The sequence below is a fragment of the Telopea speciosissima genome, chromosome 10 (genome assembly GCF_018873765.1).
Source record: "Telopea speciosissima isolate NSW1024214 ecotype Mountain lineage chromosome 10, Tspe_v1, whole genome shotgun sequence".
In the NCBI taxonomy this organism is placed as follows: domain Eukaryota; kingdom Viridiplantae; phylum Streptophyta; class Magnoliopsida; order Proteales; family Proteaceae; genus Telopea; species Telopea speciosissima.
Genome location: NC_057925.1, coordinates 1,527,614 through 1,545,388, shown reverse-complemented (window position 1 = coordinate 1,545,388; position 17,775 = coordinate 1,527,614). Strand labels below are relative to the sequence as shown.

The window sequence follows — 17,775 nt, the reverse complement described above, 5'->3', positions numbered from 1 at the left end:
TGAGTAAAAGGTTGGAGTGGAGAGAGGTTATTATTGATTTCGAGTATGAGAGTGGAAGATTCATTATTTTAATTTAGGTTAGGGGGTGGAAGATCCATTTATGATTTGGGATAAGGTGGAGGAAGACCCATGCTTGTTTACAAGTATAGGGTGGACAGAGTTTCGTATTTGATAGAGCGAGATAGATGATATGTGGGGAAGATGAGTTGAAGGTTTTTTATTGCAAAGGCATTTTTAAGGTATTTTGGTCATTTTACTCATTGATTTGAACGTTGTTAGTCCTACACTAATGGAATGGAGGCATGCATTAACTTTTTAGAAAAATAGAGGAACAAGCAAAATTTTCCAAAATTACTAGGTATTTTTGTAATTACATGATACCTTGGGGAGGTACATGAAAATTTTCCTTTAAATTAAAACAAGGGTAAATCTATCTAATCCAGATCGGTATTGCGTGATCCGGATCAGTATCGAGAGAGACCGATCCGTAGCTGATTCCGATTTCTAAAACCCTGCTACTTGTAACACGTGTGCGACAGTGCGAGTGAGTGAGAAAGTGAACGACTTGTAAGGGTTTTATTGAGGATAAAATTTCGTTTTCACCCCTGCTTTTCCTACTTGGTATAAAAAGTGTTTGTTAACATGTGAGATTACTTTTTGATTTCTTTCAATCGAATCATCTCTTAGACTTTAGGGGTATTTTAGGTAACTAAATAACACTTTTGTAACCCAGGGTTTTGGTTATATATGAGGTTGAGAGCCACCCTTGTTTATTTCTTCTGCGAAGTAGGCGTTTTAGGGTTCTGGAGGACTCAGAGGTTCTGCTTTGCATTCGAAGGTCATGGCCGTCGCCGTACCACAACCGGAGGTGAAGCTTTTCAATCGATGTTCGTTTGAAGAAGTTCAGATTTGTCTCATCTGACCAACCTCAATTAGTTCTGTATTTCGACTTCTATTAGATGCTTTCCGGATCACTGTAAATGATACATGCTGAAGCTGTGTTCGTTCTATTTTCTTTATCTTTAATGCTAATGGTGAAATTTCCTGTTTGCGAGAAGCCATCTGAGTCCCAATAGATCCCAGTTTTGCACTAGTTTGTTTCTTGTTTTTCATTCTATAGATCCAGTTCAAAATCATATACTAAGTCTTCTTTATTCTTTTTAATTACACATATTGTGAGATATACTGAATGGTATAATCCAAGCTTAAATTTAGATGGGATTTATAAGAATAAGACGTTGAGAGATCGATGAGCTCCCTATGGAACATCAGTAGCTTATTTTCTGACTCTGAAGATCTGATACTGAGTCCTATGGTCGTATGTCTCCCCTTTTTCTGTGTATATATACTGTTTGCTACTTCAATTAGGTTTACATTGTCGTTCCAAGTTTTTAATCATAGATTTTGTTCAACTTGTATTGGGGATGTCACCGAATAATTGTATTGATTATCCGTTCTACAGAAGAATCTGAACATCACTGTTTTTTATGGATTCTGAAACGAAAGTCAGTTGTTACACCATTCTCTTTTCAGCGAAAGAGTAGTCATTATTGTTCAATGTATAATGCTCCTTTGAGTAGGTGCTATATTTATCTGTATTAAATTGCTTTTGAACTAATCATGGTGCTGTGCCTATTTGACATCTTGAACTTGAAGATGTTAATCTCAGTTCTGATTTTGAGGGCAGCCTTTTTTAGAGAAAAAGTGGAAAATGATTAAAATATATGGTGATCTTCGTCAAGGATACTGTAGTTCTTACATGACCTAAGTTATTTTGTTGGAGGTCGTTTCAATGTTCTAATTTTGGTTCCTTGCAATTGGAATGCCTTTGATAATTTGACTCTTATATTTCTACATATATGAAAATTGTTACATTTTGCTCTCCATAATGTTCGATTTTATGTACATTGGAAAAGTAAGTGTAAATGAATGCACAGTAACTTCAGAGGAAGTTTCAACAATCTCCTAATTAACAGTTTTATGGAAACTTGAGTTTGATAGTGGAAAAAGATGTTAGATAGGAACACGTGTTTGATTATGTTATTGATTTGCCCCACCCCCCAATATCTAAAATAACCTTTCATACTATGGCATATGGTATTTCATGATGGTGGTACGAATATCTGATAAAAAATAATCCATAGTTTGGTCTTATGTTAAAGTTTTGACTTTTGGTTCTCTGAAAGTTTTCTTCAACTACACAGCGTGTAATTCTTTTTGGGTAAGTGTTGTTGATGCTGGTGACATTGGTAGAACTTGACTGAATGATCTCTTCTAATGGATATTTTTAAAGATCAGAAGCACTTATTTCCAGAGTAAAAATAGAAAACCTCAACTAGAGATGAGGGCAGTAATACTCTAATGTCCCAAAAGGTATCAGGAAAGAAAAATTAAAATTGGTCTACAAGAGTTGATAACAGAGACTGCATTAGGATCCAGTGACTAGAATCTTGACTATGTTTAAACTGATTAGAAAAGTAGCAAAGATATGAATTTGCTTGTGGTGGTCCTTATTGTAATTCCTCTGAATTTTGATAATATTGTTTGGATTTTGTGTAGGTTCAAGAAGACCTATAAATAACAACAGTACCACTTACCACTTACCACTTAGGACCCAAGAGGCCAACACCATGTCTCCTTTTCTGGCGTCCCGTATAATCTCTCTCTTCTTCTTCTGCGCATCTCTATGCATTACCACTGAAATCTCAACCGTCCAATCTCAAATCAACGTATGGCCTAAGCCTCGGAATATTTCATGGCCCCACCCGCAGGCGACTACCCTCTCTCCCACTTTCACAATCATCGTCTCTCCGCCCCTGAACAACCATCCATATCTATCTCTGGCCGTAGCTCGCTACCATATTCTTATCCTCACCGAACATTACAGCCCCATCGTAAGCCCATCTGTCAACCTCACAGCCACCACTCTTCCTTTGCAATTCCTCACCCTCTCCGTCACCAATCCATCGGTGCCGCTACAACACGGTGTCGACGAATCCTACACTCTCACCATCCCGAACGTCGGTTCTTCAGCAAATCTGACGGCTGCAACAGTTTGGGGTGCCATGAGAGGACTGGAGACGTTCTCGCAACTGGTGTGGGGAAATCCACCGCGAGTAGCTATGGGTTTGGACATCTGGGACGCGCCATTGTTCGGACATAGAGGGGTTTTGCTTGATACGGCAAGGAATTACTATGGAGTGGCGGATATACTGAGGACCATACAAGCGATGAGCTACAATAAGCTCAACGTCTTCCATTGGCACATCACTGACTCACAATCCTTTCCATTGGTGTTGCCTTCGGAGCCTGAGCTTGCCGGGAAAGGGTCATATGGTCCCAGAATGCAGTATTCACCGGAGGATGTGAAGATGATCGTTGAGTTTGGGTTGGAGAATGGTGTTAGGGTTATGCCGGAGATCGACGCACCAGGTTAGTCTTGTTCTTATATTGACTTCCACTTTTTTTGGAATTGGAGAGCTTTAATAGGGGGATCGAGCGCTGGACACAGTGAGGCGCTCAGGCAGGGGTGAGGGGGTCTTTTCATGCCTCACCAAGTCCGAGGTTGCTATTGGACAGAATCCTTTCCGGGATAGGAGATGGGGATGGTCCCAAGGTGGTTTGAACGCATTACCTCTTATTGGAGGAGTTGGTCTTTTGCGAACTGTGCTGACCCCTTGGGGTTAGTTGATCCACTCTATTCATTGACTAAAAGATTCCAATTTCTAAGGCGTTAGTCGTGGAATAAGTGAATCCGATAATACGATAATTAATGATGGATTCAACTTGGACCGTTGGATGTCGCATCTGGCAAGTGTCGGTCTCTCCAACCCGAACGGCACCATGGGGAATTGGAGAGGATTTTACTTTCCTCTTTGAATAGTTACACCACCATCTCTCTGTCTATCTATCTCTCGCTCTCCTGTTCATATGAAATGATGTTACTACCCTCATATGTAGCGATGTAGGATATTATCTTAGTGTGCTCTTTTATTTCGATTGTTTAGACTCTAGAGAATCCTTTCCTTACAAAAAGGATGAGTGTTAATGGGCAAATGGTATAAAGAAGCGCACCAATATGATACAATAAAATGGTATCATGCATAGGAGGGTAGTAAGATCATTTCATGTGAGAAAGAGAGAGTGAGAGATATAATTGAATTTTCCTTGCCATTGTCCTTCCTTCACCGATGGCCATTATTGTGCTTGGATGGGTGTCAATTGTCGAGAATAATGAAAGGCATTTTTGGCCTTTAACATAGAGAGGACTATGATGACTTTAGATTTGTGGGTGGAGGAAAGCCTTCCCATAACAAAAAAAGGCGAAAAAAATCCCTTGTGAAGAGAAAAGCAATGCTTGGATTTCATAAATGCTCTTCCTTAGATGACAAATGTCTGACATGCCCTTACACTATTCTAGGAGTTCAATCCAAACACCAGAACCCATGAGTCAAGAGATTTCATGGTGGATGAAATCTCACTTTTACCCTTGTATGTGTGAATGGCATCTTTATAGCTGTATTTAGAAATTGGCAATTTCTTTTGATTATCCTTTCTATTACTTGTAAGAGTTCTCTCTGTGACTATTGTTAGGACTAGGAGTAAAAAAGGTTTTCAAAAATAGACTAAGTTTTCCTTTAGCCATGGTCAAGGGGAATCCCTCACCGTGGCTTTCAGATGAGCAAGAGAGGATATCACGCAACATGGGGACGATATTATCATCTTCGTCCAATAAGACAGATGTTTTAAGACCCTAGATGGTGGCTGAACTCTACAGCAAGGCTGTAGGAAAGCTTTTCTCCTTCAAAAATTATCATTGTCTTGAACATTTTTCAAGTATACATGTAAAATGATAAAGTTTACCCTCATTGAAAGGAGAAAAAAAAGTGTGTTGGATTAAAATGCCAGGAGAAAGTTTTCCTTAACCATTGGTGAAGGAAATGCACACCCATCTAGGGTCATATTTACTATACCCCTCTATTGCACGAAGTTGATAATATCCTCCCAAGCGTTCTCGATGCCCATCCCAAGACACCTAGATTCATTGGCGAAGGAAGATTCGTCATGAGTGAACGAAAACTACCTCCAAAAATAATGTAGCAAATTATTTGTCACCTTAAGGGATGTTAATACGAAAATCCTTTTAAACATGCAACAAGTTGATTTGTCAACCAATTTTCAATCTTCATATTTGGCAATATGAAACTCCATTTGACTTTCTTTTGTGTATTATCAAGACAACAATATCTACAAAAAAAAAAAAAAAAAGGATCATCTTTTATTTCAAGGCAAGGATCTCATTGTGAAATAGTTTAGTTCTTGTTGCTTTGCTTTTTCAATCATCCGATAATTTTAGTTGACTTTCTTTTTTTTTGGGGTGCAAAGTCCTCTCAAAAGAATCTGAATGCTAATGTTGTTTTTTTTTTTTTCGATTATTGTAACATATACAATGTAAAATTGGATTGAAAATCAATGAGTGATTACAACAATTCAATTACAAAATATCAGTAGTTGATTTTCAACCCAATTTTACATTATATATGTTACAATAATGGGAAAAAAAATACCCATGACATTAGCATGCACATTCCTTTATATGTCCTCTTACATTTCACAATTCTTGTACATTAAATATCACTTATTGGACTATTTGTCACCCATGACATCTATTGGTGGGAAATTGCATGTTGGTGCCATGGGGAATTTGTCTCCTAAAATAATATTTCTTTTTCATGGAATGTCAGAGTAAATATTTTTGAATTGGTTTAAACTTCAATCTTCTCTAAGAAAAAAAACTGGGAAATCCCTAGTGGTCCACATGGTTGATATAAACCACCAAATATGGAATGTGACCAATCCAAAGGGTTCCTCATCTATGATCTATAAGCCACCAAATATGGAATGAGGCAAATAATTTGGAATTTGGATCCCCTGCGGCCCGTGGTTTAGTAGCCATCATGTTGCGTCCAACCCACAGGCTTTCACGTGGATTTCATTCCAATCCAATGGTTGGTAGATGGTTGTCTGGTATTTTTTGAATTTGAGTGGTAATTTTGAATTGAGCTCGTCTATCAACCATTGGATTGGAATGAAATTCACATGGCGGCCTGTGGTTTGGGCGTAGCACGATGGTCACTCAACCACAGGCCGTAGAGGAATTCGAATCCAGTAACTTGTCATGCAACAAAAGTTTGTAAGAGTGAATCTCTCTCTCTCTCTCTCTCATCCTCATATGAAATGACCTCTTTGCTCCGTATGTACGAAATGTTTCATTCGTACACTCGTTTATGCTGCATGCTTAGAGATCGCTTTCTCTTTCTTCAAGGGAAAACATTCTTTGAGCCAACCGTGGAGGGTACACTAGAATCATCTCTTTCTCTCTCTCTCCTATCCTCAAATGAAATGGTTTCGTTGCCTTTATGTGCAAAACCGTTTCGTTGGTACTCATTGGTGCACTCTTCTATATTGTTTGCTCAAAAAACCCTCTCCCCTTCTTTAATTCAGCAATGCTCTTATACTAACAAGACTCGAGATGGATGGACAAGAAAATTTTACTTAGCAATCTTATGCTTAGTTGATCTAATTGATCATTAGTTAGCTCTTAAAGTAAGCAGATTCTCTTTTTATTGCACTCCCTATGTTTAAAAAAATGGGGAAAAGATCCCCACGAATTCGACTAGATGTGGGATTTCACACTGGCACTCTCTTCTTCAGACAAAATGTGTCCCCCCCCCTTATTTAACGGATTCATCTCTTGCTGCCCTCTCATTGATTTATATGGATTGTAGGGCACACTGGATCATGGGCTAAAGCTTATCCAGAGATTGTAACTTGTGCAAACATGTTTTGGACAGGACCATCGGGCACTGCATATGCCGATCGTCTCGCATCTGAACCAGGAACTGGCCAACTTAACCCCTTAAACCCCAAGACCTATCAAGTCCTTAAGAATGTTATCCATGATGTTGTAGCTTTATTTCCAGAACGTTTCTATCATGGAGGAGCAGATGAAATCGTCCCTGGGTGTTGGAAAGCTGATCCAACCATCCAAAACTACTTATCCCAAGGTGGAAACCTTAACCAACTTCTGCAAAACTTTATAAACACAACCCTTCCTTACATTACTTCTCTAAATCGAACTGTGGTTTATTGGGAAGATGTCTTATTTGATGCTACTATGAATGTAAGTTCCTCAATTCTTCCTCCTGAGAAAGTAATTATGCAAACATGGAACAATGGTCCAAACAATACCCTCCGTCTTGTCTCCGCTGGATACCGAGTCATCGTGTCGTCGGCGGATTTCTACTACTTGGATTGTGGCCATGGTGGGTGGTTGGGGGATGATAGTAGATATGATCTTCAAGTTGGAGACTTACCAGGACAACCTTTTAACTATGCTGGTGGAAATGGTGGGTCATGGTGTGATCCATTTAAGACATGGCAAAGGGTATATGATTATGATATAACTTATGGATTGAATGAGACACAAGGGAAGTTGGTTTTAGGAGGAGAGGTTGCCCTTTGGTCAGAACAAGCTGATTCTACTGTGTTAGATGGAAAGATATGGCCTAGAACTTCGGCTATGGCTGAAACAATGTGGTCTGGGAATAGAGATGAGACAGGGAAGAAGAGATATGCAGAAGCAATTAATAGATTGAATGAATGGCGTTATCGGATGGTTTATAGAGGAATTGGGGCTGAACCATTGCAGCCCTTGTGGTGTATTACTCATCCGGGCATGTGTAATCTTGTTCAGTGATTTTGGATTACACTTTTTTTTTTTTTTTTTTTTTAAATTATGAGAAGAACAATGAGTTGGATAAAATAAAAACAAAGAGAGCTCGAAATACAAAATTATATCTTGTATGTTTTTTTCTTCTTCAAATCTTCTTTTTCAAGAAGGCAAAGAAAAAAAGAAGGATTTTCTTATTGGCATTTCTGTCAAATAATTTTATTATTCTATTTTTTTGGGCATCTTTCGTATAACACGTCTTTTTTTTTTTTTTGTTCTTTCTTTCAATGAAGGTGGATTTTGTGATTTAATGTTGATATTACCTAAATATAGTTACCCAATGATGTCACACCACGTCACCATTGTCAGGGATGGTCAGATGGCTAAAAGCCCATCAGGCCACACTCATGTCTACCCCAATCGACCCGGAATCAAGGATTCAGTTACATAAGGGGATTATCCACCATGTGGGATTGACTAATCCCATTCCTAATATGCCGCTATCAGTTAGCATCACACTAGTTCCTATGAGGAAACTACCTCCCAATCATGGGGGTCAGGCGAACGATTCCTACTAACTAGGGATCACTCTCCCAAAAGGACTCCACTATTGACTCTCTTACCATGGATAGAAGACTCAATTAACGGGGCTCTCCACATCGTCTACACCTACAATCTACGCTATATTTTCTCAAGTATAAACCTAATAAAATCATCTTGACTATTATTATCTTATTTGTTGCTAAAGAAACTTGACTTAAGCATCGAAGAGTCCCCCGCCGAAATAAATCGGCTCTCTTGTGCGTACTTTGTTCCTCTGTGCAGGCTACCTCGCCAGAGGATTCACCTTGACAGTTTCTTGATGCAACAAATATGTATTCGAAAAACTGTACAAAAAAGAATTTGCACACTACAACCAATCCACAAATTAGGCTTATTTGTCCACTAGATCTTTAAGGGAGGGGGATCTGCGTGCCACTCGTGTGTATTGGCATCTTCCACAAATCCACAAATTAATATTTTGTTGATAGATAATCTTATGGTCCTTTACTCATATGTTAGGTTTCAGTCCAAATGAAGTTGGTCATTTGGCAAAATTGATTTTTGAAAAATCTACGAATTTGACAGGAGTGCAGGGGATTACTAAGGCATGCATGTACATAAATGAGAGGGTATGGCATTATATAGGGGCGGAATGATTAAATTTATGAGTTAAATTTGACATGTGGTCTATCCAAAACATCTCTTAGGTATCTAATGGTTATATTTACTATTTGATCCTTTTACATAGTACAATTTGGTGTCCAGAGGAGGACCCCCTTACCTTCCCCTTGGTCTCTTGACTAGGAAAATTTTTGCTTAAATAAAATAAAAATAAATCTCTTAAGTAAGCTGATACGTTTTTTATATTTTATTATTATTTTAAACTCAGTCTAACTAAGCTCACTTGTTAAATTGTCAACCTAGTCCCAACTCATAGTAAATTTGATTAAGATACATTTTGCAAAGTCACGTATTGATGATATATTTTTGTCCAGACCACCAAATTTAACATGTGATCTATTAATTCAACATCAAATGTATCTAATAGTCAAAATGCTAAATCACCTTGTTTACATGATGAACGATATAAGGGAACGGTTCTCTAAGCAAGTAGCAGAGGAGAGCGCACCAATGTGGAGTGATGGAAGGGTTTCATAAATAAGGGGTAGAGGGGTCATTTCATGTGATGTGAGAGAGAGAGAGAGAGAGAGACCTATCATGTTGATCATAAGGACCACCAATCATGGTCTTTCCTAACCGCCTGTTTTGAAACGGCTGATTCTTGAATTTTGGGATCGATTTCAGCCAATTACAATATTATCCGAGTGTCAATCGATTAGTTTGATAAAGCTAAACTGGTTTCGGTCTAGTATTAGGCCAAACCGAAACCAAGTCATTAAGACAAAATTCGATTTCAGTCCAATTCGATTCAATCTTTTATCGGGTTGACTTAACATGCTCTTATCGGTCCATTATTGGGTTGTTGTCTATTCATTTTCAATTTGTCATATAAACTTACAAATTGGGATAACATGTGTTTTTTGTAATGTTATTCGGTTTTTTTTGGGGGGTTTTCGATTTTGTTCGATGCAGTCCGATTCAATATTCTACCTATTTCATGTATAAATCCAAATAGAAACCAAACAAACAAGGGTATGATTCTATTTTTCTACGTCGTTCCAATTGTTTTGGACTAAATCCAACAGTTGAACATTCGAGTTGGAATCCCAGGTTATGGGGATAATAATTTTTCCTTTTCTAACATTTTTTTCCTAGCAGTTCACAATCATGGTTTTAGGAATCGATATCAGCTGAATTGCCTGATCCATATCGGTATATATGATCTCGATCTGATCTTGATCCTAGAACGATCCCATATTGATGGATCGGTACGGATCAAGGGTAAAATGGACAAAAAAAAACCTTTTTTTTTTAATAAGAGAAATTTTCACGTACCTCCCCTAGGGTATCACATAATCACAAAAACACTTGTCAGTTTTGGGAAATTTTGCGTGCCTCTTACTTTTTTCTAAAAAGTTAATACATGCCCCCATTCTGTTAGTGTAGGACTAACAGTGTTACAATTAAAAGGAAAATTGACCAAATTGCTCTCATCTTCTTCAAATCGTTTAGGATTTGAAAAAAGAAAAAAAAAATCAAATGGATCTTACCATTAAACCCACCAAAATCCACTTCAGTGGATTAATTAATATACCTTTTCTATTGGAAAAAACAATCACGCATCGAGCCCGTCGCAACTCTGATGGCTTCCACCACGGACTAGCAGGATGTGTCACCGGAAATCGATAACCCGTTGAAATGGCATGTTCTATACAGGCAATCAAGGCTTTGGTTCACCATCAAGGAAGAGGATAGAGAGGATTTGGAGTTCGAGAAATCTTCTTTAGCGGAGAGGAACCCGAAGAAGAGGGTTTCTCTTGGGGAATGTTTTGAGATTACCCGAGATGAGCCACCAATGGAAACGGTCTTAGTCGCAGTTGATGTGGAGAGTATGCAGACAAAGAGTACACCGTTTATGACGTCATGTGCTTAACCTTCTTCCTGCACTCCGTTGCCTTCTCCTCCTCGTGTTGCCGGAGAAAACAAGAGAGGATCTTTCGTCAACTTAGAAGTTCACAACGGATGAAATGGAAGAAAACATTAAACCACAGGCAGAACGGGAAGGGATTGAATTAGATTCTGAGTAGAAGGTTGGAGTGGAGAGAGGTTATTATTGATTTCGGGTATGGGAGTGGAAGATTCATTATTTGAATTCAGGTAAGGGGGTGGAAGATCCATTTATGATTTGGGATAGGGTGGAGGAAGACCCATTCTTGGTTACGGGTGTGGGGTGGACAGAGCTTCGTATTTGATTGAGAGAGATAGTTGATTTGCAGGTTTTTTATTGCAAAGGCATTTTTGTCATTTTATTTATTGATTTTAACGTTGTTAGTCCTACACTAATGATGGAATGGAGGTATATATTAATTTTTTAAAAGAGGAGTGGGACAAGCAAAATTTTCCAAAATTGATAAGTGTTTTTATAATTATATGATAGTTTGGGGAGGCACGTGAAAATTTCCCTTTAAATTATAACCAGGGTAAATCTATCTATTCCAGATCGGTAATGCGTGATCCGGATCAATATCGAGAGAGACCGATCCGTAGTCGATTCCGATTTCTAAAACCCTGCTACTTGTAACACGTGTGCGACAGTGCGAGTGAGTGAGAAAGTGAACGACTTGTAAGGGTTTTATTGAGGACGAAATTCCGTTTTCACCCCTGCTTTTCCTACTTGGTATAAAAAGTGTTTATTAACATGTGAAATTACTTTTTGATTTCTTTCAATCGAATCATCTCTTAGACTTTAGGGGTATTTTAGGTAACTAAATAACACTTTTGTAACCTAGGGTTTTGGTTATATATGAGGTTGAGAACCATTCTTGTTTATTTCTTCTGCGAAGTAGGCGTTTTAGGGTTCTGGAGGACTCAGAAGTTCTGCTTTGCATTCGAAGGTCATGGCGGTCGCCGTACCACAACCGGAGGTGAAGCTTTTCAATCGATGGTCGTTTGAAGAGGTTCAGGTTTGTCTCATCTGACCAACCTCAAGTAGTTCTGTATTTCGACTTCTATTAGATGCTTTCTGGATCACTGTAAATGATACATGCTGAAGCTGTGTTCTTTCTATTTTCTTTATCTTTAATGCTAATGGTGAAATTTCCTGTTTGCGAGAAGCCATCTGAGTCCCAATAGATCCCAGTTTTGCACTAGTTTGTTTCTTGTTTTTCATTCTATAGATCCAGTTCAAAATCATATACTAAGTCTTCTTTATTCTTTTTAATTACACATATTGTGAGATATACTGAATGGTATAATCCAAGCTTAAATTTAGATGGGATTTATAAGAATAAGACGTTGAGAGATCGATGAGCTCCCTATGGAACATCAATAGCTTATTTTCTGTTATTTATCTCCATCCATGCTTTTCTGACTCTTAAGATCTGATACTGAGTCCTATGGTCGTATTTCTCCCCCTTTTCTGTGTATATATACTGTTTGCTACTTCAATTAGGTTTACATTGTCGTTCCAAGTTTTTAATCATAGATTTTGTTCAACTTGTATTGGGGATGTCACCGAATAATTGTATTGATTATCCGTTCTACAGAAGAATCTGAACATCACTGTTTTTTATGGATTCTGAAACGAAAGTCAGTTGGTACACCATTCTCTTTTCAGCGAAAGAGTAGTCATTATTGTGCAATGTTTAATGCTCCTTTGAGTAGGTGCTATAATTATCTGTATTAAATTGCTTTTGAACTAATCATGGTGCTGTGCCTATTTGACATCTTGAACTTGAAGATGTTAATCTCAGTTTTGATTTTGAGGGCAGCCTTTTTTAGAGAAAAAGTGGAAAATGATTAAAATATATGGTGATCTTCGTCAAGGATACTGTAGTTCTTACATGACCTAAGTTATTTTGTTGGAGGTTGTTTCAATGTTCTAATCTAATTTTGGTTTCTTGCAATTGGAATGCGTTTGATAATTTGACTCTTATATTTCTACATATATGAAAATTGTTACATTTTGCTCTCCATAATGTTCGATTTTATGTACATTGGAAAAGAAAGAGTAAATGAATGCACAGTAACTTCAGAGGAAGTTTCAACAATCTCCTAATTAACAGTTTTATGGAAACTTGAGTTTGATAGTGGAAAAAGATGTTAGATAGGAACACGTGTTTGATTATGTTATTGATTCAATATGCTTCTTCCCACCCCCACCCCCACCCCCAATATCTAAGATAACCTTTCATACTATGGCATATGGTATTGCATGATGGTGGTCCAAATATCTGATAAAAAATAATCCATAGTTTGGTCTTATGTTAAAGTTTTGACTTTTGGTTCTCTGGAAGTTTTCTTCAACTACACAGCGTGTAATTCTTTTTGGGCAAGTGTTGTTGATGCTGGTGACATTGGTAGAACTTGACTGAATGATCTCTTCTAATGGATATTTTTAAAGATCAGAAGCACTTAGTTCCAGAGTAAAAATAGAAAACCTCAACTAGAGATGAGGACAGTAATACTCTAATGTCCCAAAAGGTATGAGGAAAGAAAAATTAAAATTGGTCTACAAGAGTTGATAACAAAGACTGCATTAGGATCCAGTGACTAGAATCTTGACTATGTTTAAACTGATTAGAAAAGTAGCAAAGATATGAATTTGTTTATGGTGGTCCTTATTGTAATTCCTCTGAATTTTGATAGTATTGTTTGGATTTTGTGCAGGTTCAGGATATTTCTTTGGTGGATTACATTGCTGTCAACTCAACCAAGCATGCCACTTATGTACCACACACAGCAGGAAGGTACTCAGTCAAAAGATTCAGGAAGGCCCAGTGCCCCATTGTGGAGAGGCTGACCAATTCTCTGATGATGCATGGACGAAACAACGGGAAGAAACTAATGGCTGTCCGAATTATCAAGCATGCTATGGAAATCATCCATCTCCTTACAGATTTAAACCCTATCCAAGTAATTGTTGATGCAGTTATCAACAGGTACATAGAAGGAAGTTCTGCATTTGCTCTATGTGTTTTAACTGTATCTTAGATTTTCATCTGGTTCTTGTTTCTGTAGTGGGCCAAGAGAAGATGCTACTCGAATTGGTTCAGCTGGTGTGGTGCGGCGTCAGGCTGTTGATATCTCTCCTCTGAGGCGTGTTAACCAAGCAATATATCTTCTTACAACGGGTGCTCGTGAGAGTGCTTTTAGGAATATCAAGACCATTGCAGAATGCTTGGCAGATGAGCTAATCAATGCGGCCAAGGGATCATCCAACAGGTAAAGAAAGAAAAATTCTTTTCAGCTGCCCTATTGGCTAGAGCCTGAATACCCACTCCTGCAGGTAATAATCCCACTCCATCTCACGCTGTTCATGAGGTGAGGATGACTATCTTTGGCCCGTTGGGGTGTGAGATGGGGTGGGGTGATTACCTGCAGGGGAGAGGAACCTGATTCCTATGGCTACGGGGTGAAGTGAGGCAAGGGATGGCTTCTGCTAGAGCACAGATGATGAGGGAGTAAAACTAATTTGAATGATTTGCTCCGAAAATAAAATTCTAGGAAGATTACAGATTAAATATAAGGTTTAAAATCTAATTTAAAAAGGAGAAAAGAACTGTGGCCCATGAATCTGTGTCTCTCCTCGCCCATGTGAGTTTTGGTGTTAATTTTCAGATTGATAACAGGCTGGTCACCTGACTGACATGAACCTACCTGAGGCTTTTCAAAATGAAAATTGAACATGAATCAGAACTGGTTATCTCCCACCAACCTCACCCTATGCTTATCCCGATTTTCATCGATCCTAACTCTGTTATTGTAAGTTAAGGAGTGTTTGTACTTGTGCATAACTTCTTATTCTTTGTTATTTACAGTTATGCAATCAAGAAGAAGGACGAGATTGAGCGAGTTGCCAAGGCCAACCGTTGAGAGGCATTTTCTTTTTTTTTTTTCTGCATCCTTTTTTAGTGACACTATTATACATGGATTGCTCCCAGTTCTGTGGTAGTAAGTTTTGTTGCAAATTATGAATTTTGGCTCTTTTGAATGTTTGCGGATTTTTTTAAGAACAAATCAATTCGATTTTCTTTGCTACAAGTGCATACAAGTGAGCATGAAGATGAATGATTGCTGGGTTAGTGAGAATTATTCTTTCTGCAACTTTCCTTTTGTAATGATAGGATATTGTGATCTCACTCCAAGGCCGATGAGGGGGTGTTTCTCATGGAGACGTTGCCCCATGGTTTGAGGTATTGGTATTGAATCGTGTATATCTATATATACCAGTTTTGTAAGTGACTGATACAAGGATACCAATAAAGGAGAATCATGGGTATGGCTGATACCGATCTTATACTTGATACTGTGCACTAAAACCATGCTTGGCCCATGGCAATATTAAAGGTGCATGTAACTGCAGAAATTAAGCATGGTACAGTGTTCATGCCTATTACTTTCAGTTTGAAAGTAGAGATTACATGATGAGTTCCCGTTTCTTATGGTTAAAATGGTGTGATCTTTTCTGTAATATAATGCCTTCCTGAGTGTGCTGTTTAGGAAACCGTTGATCCTTTTTTATTCAACATTGGGGAGGATGTGGAATGGTAGGTTACATCCCTCAAGACTGCAGCTTGCAAGTATACCATAGTCAAGTCATTTATTAGTCATTTAGAGGGTATGTTTTGATTGGTCACACTCAGCTTATCCATCAGATTCTTACCCTGTAGTCCTTGTGAACCTGATGGCTGATTTGGACGTCACTGTTCAAATTGCAAACTAGCGCGTCAACCATAATTGAGAGTAGCTCTTTAGGATTTAATGGTGGATGGTCCAACCCAAAAGACCTCCTAAGCTCAACATTAGAACTCAATATTTCCTGTTTAATGATCACCCAAAAGGTAATTTGTGCGAATCAACCATTTTGAATGAGTGAAGGTTATATCCTTCTCACATGGTATGGAGCGGGAAGGGCAAAAACTCTCATATCGTTGAGGGCAATGGGTCATTTGTAATTGAAACCATCCATCTAGGATTATGGGATGTGGTTTATGAAGAGAATCGTCTCCAGGGGTTTTTTGTGTAATGGTTCAACCCTTGCAAGCAACGATCTACCAATCATCCAAAACCTTCCACACAAAAAAGTCCAAAATCATTCATTGAGTAAATATGAAGGTATGAGAGAAGGTTCCCATGCCTCCGGTGTGGGACGAATCTCCCATGTCACACCAATCAAGGCAGAGGAAATGATTTTGCAACAAAGGGGTTGACATAATCAAGGAGGAGAGTGTCAATGTAGGTCTCACAAGGCAGGATTTAAGTGGGCGTGAGAAGGATCCCCATGTAGGGTATCTTGCTCAGAGAACCCTTGCCCAATGTATATATAAAATTATAAACCATACATACAGACACTAGTGAAAGATTAGGTTTTGACAAAGAATTCCAACTTTGACTTAGTCTACAAACAGTTCAACATAATCTATACAATAGAGAGTAACAAGGGGAGGAATAATAATTGGAAAACTTGAACTAGCAAATTATTATTCTTATGTAAATATTTCCATGATTCCAAATATACAAGGGTAGGGTTAGGGTTGGCCTTCAATTTTTGGTCCTATGGTGAACTAGGTTTTTCAGGTTAAGTTCAGGGTTGGAATGATCAGGCCACAGATTGGCCCAGCCCAAGTTTAATCCCTACTTATCGGGTTCAATGACTACAAAATTGTAATGACAATGGGATGGGTCAGGGTCAGATTTCTCTTCTTTGATACCCGACTCTTTAAAATAAGCAAAAACATGTTCTCATGATCAACCAGACCTGCAAAGCATGCGTGGGGGATCACACATAACTGACTTTAAAAGTGAACCAAGATGGTGACACCTGCAGGATGAACAGGTAAAGCTAGGATGCAACTTGCAAGGGTATCAACCGACGGATTATTATCCTCTCCAATTTTCTAAGCTTGGCAGTGCGACAATGCGAGGTGGAGATGCCGATACGTGGCAGCTCAGACATTCAATGGTCCGAGTTCAACACAGTCAATGAGCTCGACCATTGGATGTCCGAGCTGCCAAATGTCAGCATCTCCACCTAGCACTACCGCACTACTGAGCTTTAGGGAATTGGAGAGAATAATTTTCCATCAAGCGACCGGTTTAGCCCCGAACCAAAACCCTAATTTGGCTTCAGTTTGATTTTCATAAAATGATAGAAATCGATGGATTGATCAAAACCAAGAACCAAAAAATAATAACTTAAAAAATTCCATAAAAAGGCCAATATTATTTTTGGCAATTTTGTGTATATATATATGAAAAGGGATTGAGTTCCATGTCTAGCTGTGTAGCATACGCTAATGTCTCCCGGTATCTCTCTCTCCTCCCACAATAATAGGGCAGATATGTTATTTCATAAGAGGGAAGAGAGATAGACACAAGGAGGTGCTAGTGTGTACTACGCAGCTTAGCAGAGTTCTTTTCCCCATATGAAAAACCTGATATCGAACCGATAACAGCACAAATAACGATCTGAATACAAGTCTAGTAAGCCACCCTGTTAAAAGCAAGAATTGGATCAAACAGAAAACATGCAAACTTTGGATTAAAAAGGTTTGGTTTTGTTTTGGCCTATTAGGTTCTATATATGGCAACGTTTATGTTCAAAAATAACGTTTCTGAGTAAGAAACAGTTTTTTGTGTTTCTTTGATTTTAGAGTAATTCTATATCAACAAATGTTGTATGGTAAAACTATAATAAAAATTTGTTTCTGTCACCATCAAAAAAGAAAAAACAAACATGTATAAATTGCATATTAAGAGAAGAATTTCTTCTATTATGTGGTGGTGGTGGTGGTTATTCGTGAATATCGAGTCAGTATTTTTTACTTAACAACACTACATACACTAATAATAACATGTCGACAAATCTGGTTGGAGAG

General features: G+C 38.3%; 2 protein-coding genes across 2 annotated transcripts; both read left to right on the top strand.

The window, feature by feature from the left end:
- The first annotated feature begins 2,628 nt into the window (after positions 1-2,628).
- Positions 2,629-7,786, top strand: LOC122644198 (beta-hexosaminidase 2-like). Its single transcript, XM_043837816.1, has 2 exons — positions 2,629-3,432; positions 6,789-7,786. The coding sequence occupies exons 1-2, from the start codon at positions 2,631-2,633 to the stop codon at positions 7,757-7,759; spliced, it is 1,773 nt and encodes a 590-aa protein (XP_043693751.1). The 5' UTR covers positions 2,629-2,630; the 3' UTR covers positions 7,760-7,786.
- A 3,936-nt stretch (positions 7,787-11,722) lies between these two features.
- Positions 11,723-14,862, top strand: LOC122642698 (40S ribosomal protein S5-like). The gene is made up of 4 exons (XM_043836253.1): positions 11,723-11,865; positions 13,571-13,836; positions 13,916-14,119; positions 14,716-14,862. Exons 1-4 carry the CDS (start codon positions 11,794-11,796, stop codon positions 14,768-14,770), a joined length of 597 nt encoding a protein of 198 aa, XP_043692188.1. The 5' UTR covers positions 11,723-11,793; the 3' UTR covers positions 14,771-14,862.
- The last annotated feature ends 2,913 nt before the right edge of the window (positions 14,863-17,775 follow it).

Coding starts and splice junctions, on each gene's coding strand:
- LOC122644198 (XM_043837816.1), top strand. CDS start 2,631: ATGTCTCCTTTTCTGGCGTCCCGTATAATCTCTCTCTTCTTCTTCTGC. Junction 3,433..6,788: donor GCCGGAGATCGACGCACCAG/GTTAGTCTTGTT, acceptor TATGGATTGTAG/GGCACACTGGATCATGGGCT.
- LOC122642698 (XM_043836253.1), top strand. CDS start 11,794: ATGGCGGTCGCCGTACCACAACCGGAGGTGAAGCTTTTCAATCGATGG. Junction 13,837..13,915: donor GTTGATGCAGTTATCAACAG/GTACATAGAAGG, acceptor TTGTTTCTGTAG/TGGGCCAAGAGAAGATGCTA. Junction 14,120..14,715: donor GCCAAGGGATCATCCAACAG/GTAAAGAAAGAA, acceptor TGTTATTTACAG/TTATGCAATCAAGAAGAAGG.